The 22,903-nt window shown below is 33.6% G+C and overlaps 1 protein-coding gene and 2 pseudogenes across 1 annotated transcript in view; 1 reads left to right on the top strand and 2 right to left on the bottom strand.

Moving 5' to 3' along the window:
• PSMD12 (proteasome 26S subunit, non-ATPase 12) overlaps positions 1–19,985 on the top strand; it is a 22,482-nt gene extending 2,497 nt beyond the window's left edge. Inside the window, exons 2-11 of the mRNA XM_006912287.3 lie at positions 4,759–4,818; positions 4,904–5,032; positions 8,082–8,189; positions 9,596–9,700; positions 12,878–13,027; positions 13,119–13,253; positions 14,127–14,239; positions 14,865–15,039; positions 16,853–16,930; positions 17,593–19,985. Coding sequence (XP_006912349.1) covers positions 4,759–4,818; positions 4,904–5,032; positions 8,082–8,189; positions 9,596–9,700; positions 12,878–13,027; positions 13,119–13,253; positions 14,127–14,239; positions 14,865–15,039; positions 16,853–16,930; positions 17,593–17,802 — 1,263 coding nt within the window. The 3' untranslated portion in view covers positions 17,803–19,985. The remainder of the gene's footprint in view (positions 1–4,758; positions 4,819–4,903; positions 5,033–8,081; positions 8,190–9,595; positions 9,701–12,877; positions 13,028–13,118; positions 13,254–14,126; positions 14,240–14,864; positions 15,040–16,852; positions 16,931–17,592) is intronic.
• Positions 13,641–13,759, bottom strand: LOC112480160 (annotated as a pseudogene).
• Positions 19,986–20,423: 438 nt separating the features above from the next.
• Positions 20,424–20,542, bottom strand: LOC112480081 (annotated as a pseudogene).
• Between the last annotated feature and the right edge of the window lie 2,361 nt (positions 20,543–22,903).

The following is a 22,903-nucleotide window of genomic DNA, read 5'->3' as shown; positions in this document are numbered from 1 at the left end:
AAAAAAGGATAGGGAAAAGTGATGACGTTGATAATTTCTTGGGTTCAGTACACTTGATGGAGGGGAGCCATATGTATTCATCTGTGAGCTTTCTAGCGGCTAGTGTGAAGAAACATCAGTTACACAAGGGTTGGAAAATTGAAATACCTACAGTGCCAGGTACATAATAATAGTGACATTTATTGAATAGTTTCTGCAGTGTTTACCTGGATTAACTCATTTGATCTTCACCTTAGACCTGTGTGATATGTACTATTCTTATTTTATAGAAAACAGGCTAGGAGGAGTTGAGTTACATGCTCCAAGGTCATACAGCTAGTAAAGTGATGGAGCCAGGATACAAACCCAGACCAACTGCTTCTAGAGTGTGTGCTCTTACCATGCTATCCTGCCTGGTGAACCACGTATAATGAAGACTTGAACTTCTGAATACCTGCCCAGGGAAAGGGAGCAATAACTCTTCACTTCCAGTTAATGTTGTCAGGTGGAATGAAAATGTTTAAAACAAGGAATGTTGGGCCTCTTAAAGTAAATAAAATTAAAGGCATTTGGATTCTGATTCTTCTTTAAGCCACTGTGCCAGTTGAACAAAATAAGATGTAGGTATAGATTGCTTTTATTGGGGGGCAGAAGAGGTAGAGGGCTGGAAGATGGTAAGGTATAAGTTTTTTATTTGTATAGACCCATAGTCTTTAACTTCTGGATTTGGTGACTGTTTTACAGTCCTAGTTAACTTTTTTTAAAAGGTATATTTCTGTGTTTTGCTATTTATTCATCATTTTGTTTTATTTTCTAACCATTTTTCCAAACATAAAAAAAATACTTGTTTAGCATTGCATTTCTCCATTGAAATGTATGGAACACTTTAGTATGCATTCTTTTGTTTTTTATTTTGAGCCTATACATAAAACTGAAGAACGTTTTATTTTCACTTTACTGAGAAAACTAAGGTTTGGGCAGCTGAAGTGGTTTATCCAGTGTCTACAGCAGAGCCAGGTCAAGCTCAGGTCTCCTGGCAACAGAATAGTGTTCTTTTTCCTACATGCTGCAACCTGTTTACAGGACTATCACTCCATATTTACTTTCCTTAATACAGTTTTTATTTTTAACAGGAAAGACATTTGAAGATAAAAATTTTATGTATATAGAGACTTAAGAATGTATCAGGTGAGAAGACCACATATAGCAGAAGCCTTCAAAACTGAAGTCTAAGCCTGGTGGCGAAATTGCCAAATCTAGGCCATTTGAATTTCCCAAGATTGTGACCTAGTATAATTCCTAACACTATAAATCCTAACACTCACCTAGCAAATAACAACAATAAGTAATATTTATTGTCGTGTAAGTTTTATATAATATTAGCTATTATGATGAAGATGATGATGTTCATGCTGTGTTCCAGACATACCTTCACAGGTATTGCTTTAATCCCTACACCAACCCTATGGTGGAAGGACTGTTGTGCTCATTTCACTGGAGATAAAATAGAGGGTCACAGAGGGTAAATGTCTTGCCCAAGTTAATGCAATGGTAGAGCTGAGATTTAGACCCAAGCACTCTTGCTGGAGAGCCTGCGTTTTTAACCATTACATCCTCCTGTACCTGTGATTGGTACTTGAGGACCCTGCATTAGTTTGGTGAGATAATAAAAGTGATACCAGTTCTTGATAATGGTTATTGCTTCACCCTTATATCAAGGAGTTAAAAATTAATCTAAAGAAGCCCTTTTCTGAACTATAAGATGTAGCATTTAGCAGTTCTTAATACACAGAACTTAATACACTTTTTGATTATGGTATATTTGGCACATGGTTATTTAGGGACTACTTACGTTCTTAAATCAAATATATCCTTTGATTCTCCTTTTAATGTCTTTTCATTTCATTTAGTCACCTGCAGCTTCTTCTTAGGTTAGTATTAAAATGAAATGTAAAACAGTTTACTGATTGCTAGCAGCTTGGACAAAAGACCTCTTTGAGAAATAGGTCATTTAAAAGTATTGGATTAGCATTTGTAGTAACTTGTTATTGGCCTTTTTCTTACTTGTTTAGGTTATTTAACAAATCATTAACAGATTGGATCCATTTAGGAGTAAAGGACACAGACATACAAAACTTACAGGTAGAGGGCGGGGTGGGGGGAAAAAATAACAAACTTACAGATACCCAACGTGTACTGCTGTTAAACTCCTTAGTCATTTATCTCATTTACAATGATTATTTTAATGAGAAAAATGAATCATAAAAGGCACATGTTCTAACAAGTTGGTTTTTAATAGTTCTGGTTGTCTTGTTTCTCTATGTTGAAAGGCAGCATTGAGGAGATGGAATTTTTAAGAACTGTAGTAATATATAGCAAAGATAGGAGGAAGATGTTTAGCCATAGGATTGAACATGGAAAATTGGGAGAAAAAAGTAGGATAATTAGCGAATTGGGAGCTGTGTTTAATAAAGTTGATGATAGTGTTCCTCACAGAGCACTGAATTGTCAGGCCATGTAACTTGTCACATCCTACTTGCTGTGACAGTAAGAATCAGGAATTGTAAGCCATTAAGATCAACTGAATAGTTCTAGTCGTTGTGGATCCATTCAGTGCATACTATGTGCAAGTTGGTGCAAGGGAAACAATTCGCTAAACAAGGTCCAGCCCTAAAGGACCTTATAGACTGAGGAGACAAGACATGCACATGAAGAACTATGGCATAGACATAGAGGGCTGTGCGTAATGTCTGCAGAAGCAACATTATGTGCTTGGCCAAGTGCAGAGCGCTGAGCCTCAGTGGTGAACAGTATGGACATGGTCCCTGCTCTTGCAGAGTTTACATTCTAGTGAGATTACAAAGACAGTAAACATTAAAATAAAACAGTCTGAGGTCATTGCAAAGCAGAAAGTTAGTGGGCTTGAGTATTAAGAAGGTGCTGAGTGACTTCTGATTTTAGAGAGCATTATCTGAGAACACCTTTCTGAGAAGGTGACATTTCATGTTTCATTGATACCTGCAGATCATTGCTCTAGAGTAATGTATATGTGATTCCTTCACATGTAGGGTTCCATTCTTTAAAACCCGTAGATGAAATGTAGTAAACTGCACTCCGTTGATCACAGTCATGTGACTAATAGTAATTACAAAAGTGACAGGAGGTGGCCATGAATAAATAGTTATTTTGCATTTTAACTATTTTTACATTACATTTGTTACCAGATAGTAATATTTTCCCTATGGACATACTTTGATTCAAGCAAATACATGATTTAAACTGATGTGGTTTAGTTTACTGAAGGGAACATTGGACCAGGAAGCAAGAGCCCTGGCTTCTGGTTCTCCTGATTAGTTTTGTGGCTGAGCTATTTGGTCCTCAGTTTTTCACTCTCTAAAGTGAGATAATTGGATTAAATGATGTCTAGCAGTCTTTCCACTAAGATTCTTTGATGTTATAACTTATTAACATTGAACTTCGGGGAATCTATAGATTTAGTTTTTGTCCTTTTCTTCTGATGGACATTGAGCTAGCATGTATTATATATATGAATCTATAGAGCTTTCAGAACTGGTGCTTCCCTTTACATAGGAAACATTGTTAAAATATTAGTGATCATATCTATTTAGTGTCAACTAAAATACGTTCAGATAATGGCTTTATAATACATATTCTATGCTGCATTGAAAAATCATAGTTTAAAACTTATCTTGGAAAATATGGAAACAGTATTTGGAAAAGTTCAAACATTATTTGCTCTTAATTCAAAAACTCTTTAGTTTCTTTTATCAGCAAAAGAGTGCTCGTGTCATTCATGAATGTCATTAAAATATTTTTTTCATTTATGATTAGGAAAATTTCTAAATAACGCCTTCCTCATTACTTCCAATTTAGTCATTGTTATTAATACCAGTATTGTAAATGCAATTTTTGTGCTATGGGTTGATTTTGTTTTTATCAAAATGTGTGGTTCCTAGTCAAATGGCTTAATTTAGTCCTTGTGTATTGTCATTTAGGTTTATATTATTTGAATTTTGTTATTCTCATTTCTTAATATGTCCCAAGGAGAATGTTTTGTTTTTGTCTGTGAGGTAGAGGTTGTTATCAGTAGACAAAAAGGGGTGTGTTTTATTTGGATCAGTATCTGCTTAACAACATGACTTTAGGTATAACAGGTGTGGGTATTGTCAGATGGTTTTCATTTTTTTAAGCACATTTTTTTATTTTTAAGGTCATTGAAAATTTAAACCAGAGATTCCTATCCTTATACCACCAAATATCCTTTTTATTTCTCCTCAAAACTTTATTTTAAAATTCTTGTTATTGGAAACATTAATTTGAAAATATAAAAATATTTTTTTAAAGAAATCATTTTTTCATTTTTATTCTTCAAAGACACGTGACTGCCAGTTAGGAGTCTCTGTTTAGAACGAGATAAACAGGTGTTACCACACCAAGTTGATAAATTAGAATCCAAAACAAAGACGATGTTTTCCTCAGGTGTTAAATCATTGTTGTTCTATATTCAGTTTCTTTTTTAGGTATTTTGAAATGGTAAAAAAGCTTATGGGCCCCAAGTTGGAAACCACCGACTTACGGAATCCACTAGAGAAGCAAGCACTATCATGAAAAGTATAAAAGTAGTTAAGGGGGTGGTCCTTTTCCTCTAAAACAGGCCACTGATTTTTTTCTTTTCTCTGTCAGAAACATCTCATTTTAGACTAGTTATTTGATTTTGTCATGTTGATGGTGTTTTCACTGTTCATTTTAATCTTTTAGGAAGGAAGACTTCAAGAAGTCATTGAAACTCTTCTCTCTTTGGAAAAACAGACCCGTACTGTGAGTAAATTATAGTGAAAATTGCAGTTACCAATACTCTCATTTAACATGATTGCATTAACTTTCAATGTTTTCATTTTTACAGGCTTCTGATATGGTGTCTACATCTCGTATTTTAGTTGCAGTAGTGAAGATGTGCTACGAGGCTAAAGAATGGGATCTACTTAATGAAAATATTATGCTGTTGTCAAAAAGACGGAGTCAGTTAAAGCAAGTGAGTTCATGATTGGTCGAAAAAAAATTCTCATTTAAATAAGGACTTTTAGAAAACCTTTCTGTGAATATGTATTGTATCTACTGTTAATTCAACATAACAGTCTAGACAGTTTTTAAAAATTCTGTCCATAAACTCATGACAACTGCTTTTATTTTTGTTTTTTTCTTTTAGTCTTTATATATTTGAATATTTTTATAAAATTATAGTGAGAGTATTGATACAGCTTTGTTCTATTTCCATGTCGTACCATATCTTCATTTTTTATTTTAAATGATTTTGTCATAATCCACCATGTTGATAATCTGTAATTTAACCACATCTTTTATTAAACACTTAATATTAAAACTTATTTTTGAGGCCATTTCAGATATTTTGAATATGGATTTTGTATAAGGATTATGTGTGTTCTCTTTGGGTGTTTTTGTGAAGCTGAATTTTCGTTATTGCTTCTGTGTTCTGCTTGAGATATATTTAAATGGTCCTGTAGAAGTAGATTCCACTTTTTACATTTGTATCTCATCTTTAAAATGTTATTCTCTGAGAAGCTTCTGGATTTTTATTTTTTGCTTTCAAATGATAAAGGTAATGACATGGTAAAACAGGGCAGTAATAGAATCAAAAACAGAAATATAGGGTTCTTGTCCAAATCCCTTATTTCATTAGTCTGCTGCTAGAGTAAGCTTAGTGGGTTAAATTATTTTTTGCAAAAAACAAAGTTACTGTAATTGTTTTTCTTTCTTTTTTTTTTTAGTTAAGCTTCCATGCATAAAAATTCACTGTTAAGAATTTACATAGATTTAATTAAGACAATCTAGTAAATGTGAATGTGAAATTTGTTTAAATATACCTTTTGGTGTTCAGGTCTGTGGTTTGAGAAACCATCAGAGTGGTTGAGAGACCAACATAGATAAACTGTCATCTTCCTCTGATTTTCTACTAGGCTTGCTTTCTATAAGACAATTTTGCAATTTTGAAAGGTTTACTTAGGGTTGGTTAGAAGTGCAATCTGGGTTAAAATAAACAAAAATGTGTCATTTATATAGTATTAATACAATTCAAAGCACATTTTCTCAAATACAAATTTGATTTCAGAGTCATAAAATTTCAGAGCTATTAAAAGGTACTGTTTAACTCTATTACTTTTTTGATTGAGAAACTGAAGTTTATGTATAAGGCTCTTGGAATGCAAAGAAATGTGCAAATAACCTACAGTTTAATACAGAATATAAATCACAAGTAATCTTAAGTACATCTTTGACAAGTGTTCTAATGTTCATGTAAAAAATTATTTACATACACAGCAATATATAGTAAGTGACATAAGAATAGTGAACGGTACTAAGAATTATGAAAGGAGGAAGAGAAAATTTTTGATTAGGTTTATTGAGAAGATTTCTTGGAGAAGGAGGAGTTTGAGTCAGCCTCGCAGTTGGCCAGTGACGTACCAAGACTGCTCTTTTTGCTGTAACGTGTCTTCATAACTGGAAAGTGCTTAAGGACTGAAAATTCTCTTTCCTTTTCTCATAATTACTCTTTACCTAAAACTTACTTTTTGCCTTATCAGGCTTAGAAAGTAATACTTTTTTAAAATAATCTTTTCTAGATTGCTTAATGGTTTCAAGTTCATTGTCACTTGAGCAGAGGGTAGGCCTCACTCTAACCATAGCTTCCTTAATGACTTATCTACATGTTTTTCTGGGATCTGCAGGATGTTCAGTTATCATTAGAATATTGATTGTTTTGTTTTGGTTTTGCTCTTACCCTCCATCTGATTTCCGTTAATGTGTTTTTTGCACAGTAGAATTATCAATCATATGCCCATCTAGAAATCATTATTATAATTAGCTTTAGAGGGATCATATGATTTGTGAGATATTAGGTGTCCCAGAGCCTTGTACTTACTGAAAGAATTATAGTTTACAATAAAAACCTTGCTTCTTGGAACTCTTGGGTCTCTGAGCAGCAGATTTTTCAGATAATTAAAAGGCTAACCTGGGCTACATGAACATTAACTATTTTTCAAGGAAGTTTGCAAGATATATCTTGGGAATCCTTTTTCAGTTTTATTGAGGTTTAATTGACAGCAAGATTTTCTATTTACTTTTCTGTTTTCATAAAATATGCTTAATATAATTTAACATTTTCTTGAAGACAAAGAGTCCTAATTATTATCAATGATTATGATATGCTCTTTAGAATCTAAATTAGGGGTTGACAAATTGTGGGCTATGGACGAAATTTCACCTGCCACCTTTGCAGATTAGTGTTTGAAACGCATTGTCTGTGGCAGCTTTGAAGTTACAAAGGCAGACAGAGATCCTATGACCCACAAAGTCTAAAGTATTTATTATGTAAATGTCAACAAAAATTTACAAAAAAGGTTTGCGAGCCCTGAGCTAGGTCATAGAATGTTAGATTGGAGGAAATGTAGTCCAGCCCACTTACATTACCTGTGAGGAAACTGGGCAAAAGATGCTGTGCCTTTCAGTGTCACATTTTACTGAGATGAGTGTGGGTCACTATGGCTCCTCCTCTTCACTCAGATGGTGGACCTCTTTTACCTTCTTCCTCTGCCACTGATGCTTTTTTCCTGCAGTCACAATATCTACTGGTCATTGCTTCACTGCTCCCACAGCCATAACTGAACTCTGCTTTTCTCTTCCTTTAAAAAAAAAAAGACCTTTGGTCCATTGCCATTTCCTCCATGCTTTTCCGCTAGGCTGTAAAAATGCCTGCTAGCAAGCCTTCGAATAGACGCCAGATGTGCTTCTTCCATGTTTCCTTCTGTGTAATCAGTTCACCAGCTGTAGTGGGGAGAGGTATAGTCTTTGCATATGAGGGTATCCTAACTTTCGAATTGTTACTGGGTGTTCAGTACTTCTTAGCTGTCAGGGAGATTTTAATGTTCTTTGATGTTCTTTCATAGGCATTTCAGTATGTAGAGTCGCTTGGGAAAACCAGATTTGACCATAGCACTTCCATCAATAACATACTTCCTTTTCCTGTATGAGGAATGGATTTTACTTACGGGCTTTTATTATTTTAGGCTGTTGCAAAAATGGTTCAACAATGCTGTACTTACGTTGAGGAAATCACAGACCTTCCCATCAAACTTCGATTAATTGATACTCTACGAATGGTTACAGAAGGAAAGGTGAGTTGTCTGTTGGCATAACTTATAGTAATAACTACTCTTATCTGTATTCAGAGACACTTATGTATTTAGACATTTCATATTAGTATGTAAAAATAAGATTGATAAGGTTAATTCTTCACCCTGGCCTAGATCTGTTTGAAAAATCTATTTTGGAATAGCTAAGGTTTCACTCCAATATTTAAATTAATAGAGTATTTGCAGTGCGAAGTTAATTTTCAGAATTTCACTGTCTTGCCAGATCTATTTGTATTTTTTCTTTTTCAATGTCCTTCTCTGCACCTCCCCATCTCATGTTTCTCTGAAAAAGGTCAAGCATGAAATAGTGACTGTGGTAGATACATTTCTTTCTAGATAAGTTTTTGTGGCTTGAAGACAGTAACTTAGCTTATATTTAACTTTTTGTCTCTGTCAGTTCAGTTAATGTTACTTAGTACCTGTGGTGTGCTAGGTCCAGAATGAGCAAGGCACTATTCTCTAACTCAGAGAGGTCAGTCATAGAAATAATTACTGCGCTGTGTTGTGACTAGCAGTGTGCCTGTAGGTCCCAATAGCACAGAGGTAGAGATCGATCAGCTGAGGTGCCCAGGGAAACCTCAAAGAGTTGATGGCTGAGCTGCCTTTTAAGAATTAATAGAAATTCTACAGGGCAAGGGGGTAGGGAGAAGGGCATTTTAGACATAGTGAAAATTATACACAAAGATATCAAAGTAAAGAAAACATAGTACATTTAAGAAACTAAGTAGTGTGTTATTATTGGAGATTAAGGTTTTTTGGGACGGAGTGAGGAAAAGAGGTTGCTACAGAGCAAAGGCTAAATGAGTAAGCAAGCCTAAGTGTGAAAGTTAGTTTCCTAGACTATTAGGCTCTATATAGCTATGTTTTAAATGTTTAATTTGTTAGAAATTATAAATCCACTAACATTATGTATAGCTACAAAAATGCTAGTAAATCTAATACTTAGCAATATCAGATCTTTTTAAAGAATGTAGCTTTCTATTTAAAGACATCAGAATTAGAGTATTGATTGAATTGTAACTACTTGACTGCATATGCTCTTTATAAAGTGTTTTTTTTCCCCCAAATAATTCCTTTACAGGCATTCTCCATTTTCTGTGCCATTTACGTAGCACATGGTTCGGTTATTTGTTAAACACAGAGACTTTATATTTAGGTTTCAAAGCAAAGCTGCAAAATATGGGTAATATTTTATAAAGACATTTTCTTAAAAATTATGATTGTGAATTGTAAAATGTCACACTGCTCCATTTGTATATGGAGGATAAAGTGCACAATAACTCCAAGATAAATACTCATATCTAGTTAGAATAATAGTTTAATTCTCTTTTAAATTTTAATATATTTCTATAAGAATTTGGATAATAATAAATTTCTCATATTTGTAGATTTATGTTGAAATTGAGCGTGCTCGACTGACCAAGACATTAGCAACTATCAAAGAGCAAAATGGTGACGTCAAAGAGGCAGCCTCCATTTTACAAGAGTTGCAGGTATGGTGCTGCATTTTAGAGTTTGTAAATGTATTTTAGTCAGCAATATTTTCTTGCAGGAATAGCCTATTTTGGCACCTTATTACTTTTTTCTGAACCACCAAGATTAAGAGTGAGTGCAATAGAGTGTGAGGTTGTTCAAGTAGCTGGAAGTAGCGTAATTATGGTCCCAAGTAAATTTAACAACTAAAGAAGTTTTGAAGAAAAATTAGGATGAACAAATTAATCTTGATATTGTGCTATTATTTGAAGATTTTAATTCTCTTTGGAATGATAGAATTATAGAAATCAGAATTAAATAAAATCAGTAATTTATTTACTATTTACTGTGCCTAAGGAATTTGATATTAATTATTGGTTTTGTTCTTAATATTTGGTGGTCAATTTGTAGGCTAAATTGGTTTATCAAAAAAAAGTGCTTCATAATTTGCTATGTTTCAGGACAATTTTTAAGAGAGACCTTAAGATAACAAAGAGCTAAAGAAATATGAGAAAAACCATTGATTCTCACCAGAAAAATGTACACGAACTGTGCTCAAAACCTGGCTTATTATTTTAGCCCATCAAAGGCTTCCTATTAAGTTAAATTGATTATTCTAACTTTTCAATCATGTACCTTGTCCTTTTTAGCTAAAGGGAAAAAAATTATACTGGAAGGATCTTGCAATGCTATGCATTGTTCTTTTTTTTTTAACATATTATATATTCTCTATATACTTTGTCTCATTCGGTGTTCACACACAATTTTTAGTCCCAATTTTCAGCCAGGGAAGCTGAGACTTAAAGTTAAGTAACTTGCCTAAAGTCATTACTGTGAAGTGACCGAGTTTGGATTCATACTAGTTCTGTTTGGCTTCAGACTTCTTTCTTTTTTTCTTTTTAATTAAAAGATTTTATTTTTTAGAGCAGTTTTAGGTTCACAGCAGAATTGAGTGGAAAGTACAGAAATTCTGCATATAGCCCCTGCCCCTACTCACTCAAAACCTCCCCTATGTCAACATCCTGCATGTTTGATAGACATTTTAGTATCATAAATTAAAAATATTTGCTTTAATAGATGAAAATGGTATGATTTTTAATATTTTAAATTGTAAATAGACTTTATTTTTTAGAGCAGTTTTAGGTTCACAGCAGAATTGAGTGGAAAGTACAGAAATTCTGCATATAGCCCCTGCCCCTACTCACTCAAAACCTCCCCTATGTCAACATCCTGCACCACAGTTGTACTTTGTAGTTACAGTGGATGAACCTACATTGGCACATTATTATCACCTAGAGTCCATAGTTTAAATTAGGGTTCACTCTTGGTGGTGTACATTCTATAGATTTTGATAAATGTACAGTGAGATGTGTTCACCATTGTAGTTTCATGCAGAATAGTTTCACTTATAAAAATCCTGTGCTCTTGTCATTTCACATTTCCCCTCTAATGCCTGGCAACCACTGATCTTTTTACTATCTTCATATTTTTGCCTTGAAACTATTTTACAACCAGGAGTATTATGTACCTCATAATTCAACATTACTTGTGAAATATTCTTGCCAAAAATTAAATCTCGATTATATATAGATTCATGTGTAACCACTAGTTTACAGGCTATACCAGGGACAGAAGAACCTGTTAAATGATACACAGGGACATAGTCAGCAAAATTCAGACTCTAGGAAACTATAGGATGATTGGCTTGATTTCTTCAACAAATAAATGGCAAGGAAAAAAGAGACATAAGAAATGTATCTGTCAAAATATGAGCCTTAATTGGATCTGATTTGATTAAAAAATAAATGAGACTTTTGGGAACTGATATTTGGTGATATAAGGAATTTTTAGGTACGATAATATTCAAAGTCTTTCTTTTAGAAATACATACTGAAATCTTTATAATATGTTTTCTGAGATTTGCTTCAAAGTAATTGACTCAGAGAGAGTGGGTGAAGATGTTTAAATGAAACATCAATTATTCATTGTAATTGTTTTTATTTTCCTTAAGAAATTACAAAGGAAACAGTAAAATAAAAACATTTTCAGACCAAATTATAATAATAGCCTCACTTTATACTGCTTTGTAAAATGTGTCATTCTGGATTTTATAAATTCACTTAAAATATATGTATACCAAATATTAGGAACTTTTTCATCCTACTTGATATAATTGATTTTCTACATTGTATTCATATCTATTGTAACTACATTCTACATCCATTAGGAGTCATATCAGCCTTGTTATCTGAATTAAAAAATGACCAGTGCCTCCTTTTTTATATAATGGTTTCAACTGTTATGTGAATAAAAGGCCTGCAACTGGCATCTTTTTTTGTATTTAGAATTATAATTTCCTCATTAGCTGTTAGGAAAATGCAAATTAAAACTACAATGAGATGCCATACCACTACATACCTATTAGAAGAGCTGAAATTAAAAAAAAAAAAAAAAAAAAAAAAACAACAAAAAAAAAAAACAACTACTGACAATACCAAGAGATGACAGGAATTTTGCAAAGCAGCTGAAACTCTCAGATTGCTGATGGGAATACAGTCTGCAGCCACTCTAGAAAACAGTTTGGCAGTTTTTTATAGTGGCTTTCTCCATGGTAGACAAAAGATAGAATCAGCCCAGATGGTCTTCAGCAGGTGAGAGGATAAACCATGGTTCCTCCTTAAAATGGAATACTGTTTAGCAATAAAAAGGAATGAATTATTGATACACACAACAACTTGAATGAATCTTATTATTCATAGTATTGTGCCAGGTGAACAAAGACAGTCTCAAAAGGTTACCCACTATATTTGACATCTTTAAAAAGACAAACCTGTAGTGATGTAGAACAGATCATTGGTTGTCAGGGGTTATGAGTGGGGGAAGCATGTAACTATAAAGGAGTAGCATGAGGGAGTTTTTTGGGGTGATATTAACTGTTTTGTGTCTTGATTGTGATGGTGGTTACAGAAATCTATAAATATGTTAAAGTTCATAGAACTTTACACCAAAAGAAAAAAAATCCATTTTACTGTAAAATAATTTTTTTAATTATAATTTACTGGAGGAAACTAGCATCAACATTCTCCCAATACATGTGAAAGTTCTTACTATTTATCAAGGGTGAATATGTTAATGTGTGTTTAATTTTGTTGCAATTTAAAAATGTTATAAACTAATTTGAGGACTTACTCTGGTAGGTGGAAACCTACGGGTCAATGGAAAAGAAAGAGCGAGTGGAGTTTATTTTGGAGCAGATGAGGCTCTGCCTGGCTGTGAAGGATTATATTCGTACACAAATCATCAGCAAGAAAATCAACACCAAATTTTTCCAAGAAGAAAATACAGAGGTAAGCATATCTCTTACTATAAATTTACTTTAAAAGTATTTGGGAAGAAAACCCCCAAACCCCCAATTTATTTTGTCAATGTTTTTTTCAGAAATTAAAGTTGAAATACTATAACTTAATGATTCAGCTGGATCAACATGAGGGCTCCTATTTGTCTATTTGTAAGCACTACAGAGCAATATATGATACTCCGTGTATACAGGCAGAAAGTGAAAAGTGGCAACAGGTAAGAATATATTCTTAAACTTGACATTGATACTTATTAGGAGCAATTTACATATTTTATAAATTTTGAAATTTTTACTTCAGTAATTATGTGCAATTTTATGATGCTGCATTATATTCAGCGTGTTGATAATTCAGTTTATCCTTACTTATTCAGATGAATTGTGGTAATACTGTAAATTATTTATCACAGTGGAAGAAATGTAGGCTTACTATTTAAAATATGTACAGCAGGTCACCTGCTAACAAAGGTTACAGATAGAGACCTATCACTTATTTTTTTTTCTTTCTTTTTTTTTTTTTTGGTGAGGCGGCCCTTGGTTGACCTCACAGATTACAAGGACCTTGTCAGTTTCCAATCCCTTATTTATTTATTTTTTATTTTTTACACCTACAGCACCTGGTCTTCCTAGGTGTTCTCCCATCCAAGTATTAACCAGGCCCAACCCTGCTTAGCTTCTGAGATCAGATGGGATCAGGCTTGTTCAGGGTGGCATGGCCGTAGACAAGACCCAGCAATACTTTGGAAAATTATTTTATAAAATCAATTTTAAACAGCTTATATGTGTATTCCACATTTATGCTACTGACTTATTATAAGAACTTTTTCTTTTATACATTTGTGTAAAAAAAATGTCAGCCCAGGTAGTAATTCAAGTTAGCAAAGACTTACTATAATAGTTTTATGAAAAATAAATATTACAGAAAGATACTATGAAAAGAGCAGCTTGGTAAGATTAAGAATTTTGAGTACAGTATTAAAAATTAATATATACAATTAATCTGTGATTTTTTTTTTTTTTTAGTTCTTGCCAAAGTTTATATTTTGTTTCTAATCCTGCATATAATCTATTGTGTTATACAACTTTTTTAGGCTCTGAAAAGTGTTGTCCTGTATGTTATCTTGGCTCCTTTTGATAATGAACAGTCAGATTTGGTTCACCGAATAAGTGGTGACAAGAAGTTAGAAGAAATTCCTAAATATAAGTAAGTACTTTTATAATTAGTGAAGTATATCTCAGTAAAAGTGCTATTTTGAAAGAAAATTGGTTAACCTAAGGGTACGTTTTTTAATTGGTTGCTGGTAGATTGTTTTAGAGAGTAAAACTAGAGATAATAAAGTGGTGAAATGTTACTTAGTACCGCATCAGAAATTAATGTGATGAGATTACCACACATCATTTTAAACCACTTATTCAGTAGAAGTTTTATTTCAAGCAATTTTAGCAGCTTTTGGTTAATTAACCATTTGATAAAGTTTTGTCATTTGTAGTTTGGGGCATTACATAAAACAGACATACACTTCATCATAAGCACAGTGGACGTTTATTTTTTTAAGTTATTTTTCTTCTATCTGTTTCATTAGTGAATCTTTAGTCCAGAGATTGGCAAATACAATAAAGGAAAGGACAATGTTAGGTCAGGGAATGCTCTATGCAGGATTACCATGGGAAGAATGGTAGTAAAATTGGTAATATTAATAATTCACTTGATTCCTGTTCTACAAATAAAAATTTATAAAAAAGTGTTTGTTGGTATTTAAAAACTTGCCATTATATTAGATGAAAGTTAATTTATAGATTTGGAATAGTAAGTTTCATACAATTTACAGGGATCTTTTAAAGCTTTTTACCACAATGGAGCTGATGCGTTGGTCCACACTCGTTGAAGACTATGGAATGGAATTAAGAAAAGGTTCTCTTGAGAGTCCTGCAACTGATGTTTTTGGTTATACAGAAGAAGGTGAAAAAAGGTGGAAAGACTTGAAGAACAGAGTTGTTGAACATGTAAGAATATGGCATGGGAGAGATGACAATTAAAAAGTAAAGTTTGGAAAATTTGAGCATAAACTTTTATTTTTCAAGTTTGATAATCAAATGTGTGTCTTAGATGCGATGTCTTTAATTCTTCACTTAGGGTTTTTTTTTTTCTATGCCCAATGTAATAGTGATGTAAGCCTGTTGTTCAAATGTTTATGTTTCCCAAAGCACATCAGAATTTATCTCATCCTTCTTGTCTTTCCTCCTTCCTATATTTGGCTTTTCAAGAAAAGATAACTAGGTGTTAGCATGCTTCATTTTGAGAGGACTTCTCAAAAATCCAAAATTTTATAGTATATAAACCAGAAAGAATGTCTTAAGAATGTGAGGGATTGATGGGGGTGGGGGAGATGGTTTTCTATCCGATACTCACTTGGTAGTTTTAGAAATGGGTAACATGTCTTAAACCTTTGATCTTCTTGGTGTTGCTACAAATTGGATAATGTCAACATTCATTCATATAATAAACACATTTATTGTTAATCTTCTATGTGCCAGCCACTGTACAAAGTGCTGGGACACTTAGGAGAGTAAGACATGGTCGCTACCTTCAAAAAGCTTAAAAGTTAACCATAGGGAAGATGCGTTTATAAATAAAAGTATTATAGATATTATGATACAAGTATATATAGAGTACAGGCTAGTGTAAGGAGAGAGTTGATTGGTTCTACCTGGAAGAATGTTCAGGCTAGATACGTAAGAATTGACGTGAGAGGTAAGATTTGTAAGAAGAATACAGAGTTAGCAGGTGGACAAGGGAGAGCAGTCCTTTCAGGCTGACAGGGCAGTCTAAGCAAGGGCTTGGAGGCACAGACCAGCAGGGGAACTTGGGGACCCAAGAAAAGGGCTCAGCGAGAAAGGAAGAAAGGAAGTTAGGTAGCAAGGATCTGCATTACAAAGTTTGTACACCCAGTAGTGAAAACCTCTGAGAGGATAATGACCAGGCTTGTGTTTTATGGATTCCTTCGGGGGTAAGTGTGAGAATGCGTTTAGAGAGAGAAAAGACTAGAGATGAGACTAAGTATGGGACCGTATGGGCTTGAATTAAGGTAGTAGCTAAGGTATTGAAGAATGGATGGAATGGAATTATTTTAAGAAAATCAGTAGAATTTGGTCATTGATTAAATTTAAAGGGTGAAGGCAGCAGTGGGGTCTAGAATGATTATCCCACTTCCTGAGGGATTGGTGTTGCCATCGACCCTGATGGGGATGGAGGTGCAGCTTCTTCAAAGATGAGTTCACTTTTCTCTCTGCTGTTCCCCATTTTCCCTTGGGAGTGCTGGCCTGTTAATATCAAGAATCATAAAGGGGAGTGTCCCTAACTTCAGTACCATTTCCAGTGAAACTTAGGGAATTTAATTTCTAGTTACCTTGAAGTAGTTAAGATAAAGTGATGTTTTGAGATGATCTCAATTTTTAAAAATTTCAACCTTTTAAATGTTTGTGTCATAATTAGAAAAGCTTAACTTTAGGTTCTTGCATTTAGCAAAAATATTGTACAGTTACAATTTTCAATCACTAAGTCTATATTTTGACTATACAATTTTAAAGGGTTGTGGAATGTACTCAGAATAACTTATAAATAACTGCAGAAACCAAAATATCTAAGTATTTAGTTTTGTTATTGAAGTTTAGAACCAACACCATTCCAGTGGTGGCCTTTAGGAAAAAAAAAAGCTCTCAGTCTGACATTATAACTAAACCTATTTGCATATGAAAACAAGTGGACTTTAGCCTTTCTGACAGCTTTTACATGTCCTCCCTGTTCTCCTCTCCTCAGAATATTAGAATAATGGCCAAGTATTATACAAGGATAACAATGAAGAGAATGGCACAACTTCTGGATCTATCTGTTGATGTAAGTAGTATACGCTTGTTTGAGTTATTTTTAGCCATTCATTTTGAATTTCAGTGGACTTCTAGAAATCGAGTGAGAAAATCAATTTTGTTTTATTTAAGTTTAGGTGATAGTTTCCCCAACCTATTTTAAGTACCAAAAAATAGCGCAAATATCAGTTTATAGTTACATTAATATTATTTATACTAGTTAACATCTTAAGTATGTTAGTTTTCCATTGGTTAATTTGAAGTCCAGGGTATATATTCTATAATAAATATGTCTAGGTTCCCAAAAGTGAATGGTAGGAATAAAAGATGTGAGGGAGACTTAACGGCAAATTTACCTGAAAAGGTCCCAGGACATGCCATTTAGGAGGAAGCGTAGGAGAGAGTAGATGGCGTTGCTGTTGATGTCAGGCCCTGTCCCAGTACCAGCGGTGTTAGGTTTGTGGGGAGGCAGATTGAGACTCAGCCCTAACTCTGAGTGGACTCATTATATTCATTCCCTAGACTCTCAGTAAAATAAGTACATTATTACAGGAAATCGGTAGTTGCTTACTATTAATAATGAAGTTCTGCCCTACATATCTTGAATGAAGAGTTTAGAAAATACTTTTCTTAAATTTTGTTAATTGTCTATAATTATCAAGTCTTAATCCAATTTGTCTTTCTCTCTTGCAGGAGTCAGAGGCTTTTCTCTCAAATTTAGTAGTTAACAAGACCATCTTTGCTAAAGTAGACAGGTTGGCAGGAATTATCAACTTCCAGAGACCCAAGGATCCAAATAATTTATTAAATGACTGGTCTCAGAAACTGAACTCATTGATGTCTCTAGTTAACAAGACTACACACCTCATAGCCAAAGAGGAGATGATACATAATCTACAATAAAGGTCTTGATGCCCTTAATGCTTATAGAAAAGAGTTAAAATTGGAAGTCATTAAAAAAAAAAAAAAAAAAAAAAGACTGTTACGGTGTATATGTTGGGGTTGTTTTTTCCCCTATTCTCAGCTCCTTTGTCTAAAATTTAAAAGATAGTGAATATGTTCGAGGCATCTATCAACCTTTCAACTCCCTGATTTCATTGTTAACTTTGCATTTACAATTGGTACAAAAACAATACATTTCTATTGTCTGAGTACTCAAAAAATTATGTCATAACTTACCCAGATGTTTTTCTGTTATTTGAAACCTTTTTAGCTATTATTTGTTTTCATTCAGCTAACAACCATAATTATAATAAAAGCAGTATATGACGTTTATTTTCTTTGGTTACCTGTGTTTCTGAACATTTTACGGGGATTTTTAAATAAATTCTGTTGTAAATCTATGAAATATTTGTAGAATTTAAAAAGCAACATAGAACATATACATTTGGGATAGAGTTGTGATTTGTGAAGAATTTGTATTTTAGTACAAATTTTATGGCATGAAGTCTTCTAGGCTGAGTACAGTGTATGGAGCTACTTGGTAGGCTATCGACTTTGTTTTTTTTTTTTTGGAGTCAAATTGGTTTCAATCACAGTAGCTTATTTTTACTTGTTTTCCTTGACGTGACCAGTTGTTGAACAAAATCATGTGACATCATGTTGACACAATTTAACACACAGTCGTTTTAACGAGACTTTGTGGCTTTAACTTACAGGTCTGATTATGTTGTTAATGCTCCAAATTCATTATCTCTTTATAGGAACTTTAGTTTCTTTATTTGAACACTGGATAACAACCTAAAATGCTTTAAAAATGACCCCCCAGAAAATTTCATGCCACCCTCTTAGCGAATGGTATAGTATTAACATTTTTTACAGAATTAAACAGAAGTTTCACTGTCAAAGGAAACATCTGAGATCAATTAATAGGAGCAAATTTTGGAAATTTTTTAAAAATTTGATTTATTTCAGAGAAAATAGAAAAATGAAACAGTGTTAGAAGGTTATTTAAAATGTTTAGATGAAAGTATAAGGTCTACTTTTTTAAAAACAAATTCAGAAGGGGAAAAACATTTTGGAAACATTTTTCATTATTCATTTTCCATGTAATGGTCACTAAATTGTCCTATTTCATGATCCCATGGCTGGGGACAATTGTAGGACCTCTACTATTTATGTTGAGTCATTGTGAATAATATAGTATTAATCTAATTTTATTCTTTAGAAATTTAATGTATTATTAGTCACAATAATAGCAACATCTGCAATCACTTATCTTTAAAAACTAACCAAAAATATGGCAATTTCAGAAACAAAAAGTTCACACTAGCAATACTAATATGGTTTTAATTTTCTTTTGAATGAAAAAGATAGAAAATAAAATTATATTGCATTGTTAGTTTGTAAATCAGATTGGAGCTAATTTGAATCTAGCTTCTCACTAACTTCATCTTTCTAGGGATTCATTCCCTTTGTATTTGCCAAACCTAGAATATTTGGCCATACATGTCACTGTGAAGACTTCAAGTGCTCCTCTTTGGTCTTTATTTAAGATGCTCACCCTCAACTAGCTCTCTATTCTGATTTGGTGCCGCTTACAACCGTGTCCCAGTGTCCCACACAAATTCAAATTGAAGTTATTACCAATTTCTTGGTGTTACAAAGAAGAATCCATCAGCCTAGGGCGGTAAAATATTTGAGATTTTTTTAACCTAAAGTCCTTGCCTTACATTTCAGACCTAAAGCCGGCATTTGTGAAAAGGATAGAATCACCTTATTTTAAATATGAAGAAAGTAATAGTTGATTCATCATTTTCGTCAGGTTACTAACCAGAAGGAGAGGTGATAAGCCTCTTGTTTTTTGGTTTTTTAAAATGAAACATTTTTTACCATTTTTATTTCATATAATTTATGTTTTTAGAGTTGAATAGCTATCTGTAATAATTTTCAGTTTCCATATGCTTATTGAATCATTGAAAAACTAATTTTTAAAATTCATACTGCTTCATTCTCACAAGTGTTAAATGTATGATAAAAGTACCTATTTTAAATTGTTTTCCGCTCCTGGATATAGCTGCAATAAAATCACTAATTTGTGGGTGTTTAAGAAAACCTGGAGAATAAACTCGTACTTTAAAAGATTACTTCTCTTTTCAATTCTCTTACTGTTTAAAACAAAAGGCCATAGATAATTTTCATTTTTCTTTTAAAATCGTGTTCTCTTTCTAAACCTGTTTTTAATCAGTGGGAAAACATTTTGCATGTTTGTTTGAAAAGTCAACTGGTTGGCTTTCTTCTCCTGACTTCTTGGGATTGGTGAGAGGCCATACCTGCTTGTGCTCTCGACCAGTGGTTGTCCGACTGCACGCGCTTCAGAGTCACCTTTAGGGCTTGTTATAACACACATTGCGCTGCTCCCCTGAGTTTCCCATCCAGAGGGTCTGGGACGAGGCCCAAGAATTTTCATTTCTAACAAGTTATCAGGTGATGCAGATGCAGCCGATTCGTGGGCTACACTTTGGGAACCATTCTTCTCGACAACACTTAAATGCTAGAAAAGAACTACGTTGGTTTTTTGTTAATGCCTGCAGCACCTGGTATTTCTAAGTGGTCTCCCACCCGAGTACTAACCAGGCCCGACCCTGCTTAGCTTCCAGGATCAGACAGGATCGGGCACATTCAGGGTGGCATGGCTGTAGACATATGCTGGGTTTTAGAAATATTTTTCTGAGCAAAAATATTGAGTGAACATAGACATTAGTGAATTTAGGATTGTGCTACAGCATAATGCTTATCCAGTGCTATTGTTTTTGAGTCTAGTGATTCCAGAGTCTGCTTTTATTGTGAGGTGTAGAGAAATGTTCTTGCTTTTCTGGTGGTTGTAAAACAATGTCCCTAACATGGAGCTTTAATAATTACTATGTTGAAAGAATTGAATGACATTTTGAAGACCGCAAATTTTGCTGTTTTCTCTCTATAAGATTAGGAATCGTTAATCTTTGTGTCTGTCACTTCTGTTAACAGTAGAAACTTCAACACTTCTTGAGTTATTGCTTTATAAGCAATTAATCTTTTAACCCTTAATTATCATACCTACCTGGAATTTTCCTTTGATCTTCACTTCCAACTTTACTCTGTAAGCATGCAATTTAGTGGTATTAATTACATCACAATGTCATACAACCACCACCACTATTTTTAAAACTTCTGCATCACCCCAAACAAGCTCTGTAATCATTAAGCAGTGATTTCCTTACTTCCCCCTTTTCCCAGCCCCCAATAACTTCATGTCTCTGAATTTGCCTACTCTAGATATTTCACGTAAGTGGAATCATACAACATTTGTCCTTTTGTGTCCAGCTTATTTCATTTAGCATAATGTATTCAAGGTTCATCCACATTGTAGCATGTATCAACTTTATATCTTTTTATACCTGAATAGCATTCCATTGTGCAAATTTACCCCATTTTATTTATTTGTCTGTTAATGGTCACTTGGGTTGTTTCCACCTTTTGGCTGTTGTGAACTAGTGCTGCTATAAACATGGGTGTGCAAGTATCTGAAGTCCTGTTTTCGATTCTTTTAGGTATATCTGCATATTGGCTTAAAAAAAGATTCAGAGAAAATTGTAAAGATTGTACAGCGAGGTTCTTTGTACCCTTCACATTGGCTTATAAAACCAAAAGGATGTTTATGTGCAAAGGAATGGTGAGGTAGACCAGAGAGGGACCGATTTCTGGCAAAGCTGTTAATATTTTAAATCTTATCCCAGTAACTATAAAGACAAATTCCACGAGAACGCCTCTTCTCTTGTACCTACTGTCAAGGTGGCCCACAATCAATGGAAGAAGAACTACTTGTGATCAGAGTTATCAGATCAAGTTTTAGACAACATTGAGCATGTATCATGTGCGTGAGTCCCAGTAGACTAATTAGCATTAAATAAGGCACTCATATCTTAATAGGTGGTCTTGTATCTGAAATCCATCAAGGACTTTTTAAGGTTTTAGAACCAAAAAATCTAAAGCACATTTGGCATCACTAGGACAAAGGGTTATTCAGTATGAATCATAAAAGTAGCTAAATAAACACATTATTTATACATCCACAAAAGAACATCTGGGCCAGGTTTTTGGAAACTGTATTTTTAGACTGTGGAAATAATGTTCTTAACAGGGGCAGCTTTATCTAAATGGAAGAAGGTAGGTGTCACAGATACATCTTAATTTTTCTAAATTGCCGTACATACAGCCTTATTTGTAGTGAGTACCAAATATGCAGGAAAAATCATCTTTAAGAAGTTTAATATTTCTAAATTTAGTACCCTGTTAAATTGTATATCTTAATTTGAACTTGGATCATTTTCCTTGAACTGAACTTTCTTGTTTCATAAATGCCCCCTTTTTTAATGCTTAGATGGCACTTGCAAGTGCAACAAGTAAAAAGGTTAAAGCAATATGATGTAAACTAATTTTACTTGACCAAGAGGTTAGCGTTATATTCATTTAAATTTTTTTTAGCGTTTTGGAGGATTAGATAAGTTTAAAAGCAACTAATCTTTCAGAAAAAAAGCAAAGATAAATTGGGAAGGAATAAGATGATTCTTAAAATGCATATCATGTCTGCTACTGCTGAATGCACAACAAAATGCATCACTGCAGAATACTAAACAGCTGATTTCCTGATGCTTTCACATCGATTTTTATTGTGTGTAGAATGCAGGGCAGATATTTTATTCAGAGTGTTCCTACTTAATGGAAATGCTATAGAAGACCACATTTCCCTCACCTATTAGAATGCAAATCTTGAAAGAGAAGGATAATGTGATTTTCTTCCACTGTCAGTACTTAGGATTACAGTAAGAGTTTGGAAATAAGTTCTTCCTCTAAGATTTAGATAATACTAATATATTCTGGACTAGAATGGATAATGGATACATAATGGCTCCTGGGCTGGCAAAACCTGACTCAAAGGAAGCTCACTTTCGAAAGGGCAACTTTTTACAACTAGTTGACAACTTATTTCCTAATATTTGGAATGGCACCTGGCACATAGTTACAA

Source organism: Pteropus alecto, unplaced genomic scaffold (assembly GCF_000325575.1).
Source record: "Pteropus alecto unplaced genomic scaffold, ASM32557v1 scaffold134, whole genome shotgun sequence".
Taxonomy (NCBI): Eukaryota; Metazoa; Chordata; class Mammalia; order Chiroptera; family Pteropodidae; genus Pteropus; species Pteropus alecto.
This window is presented reverse-complemented; position numbering and strand designations above follow the sequence as displayed.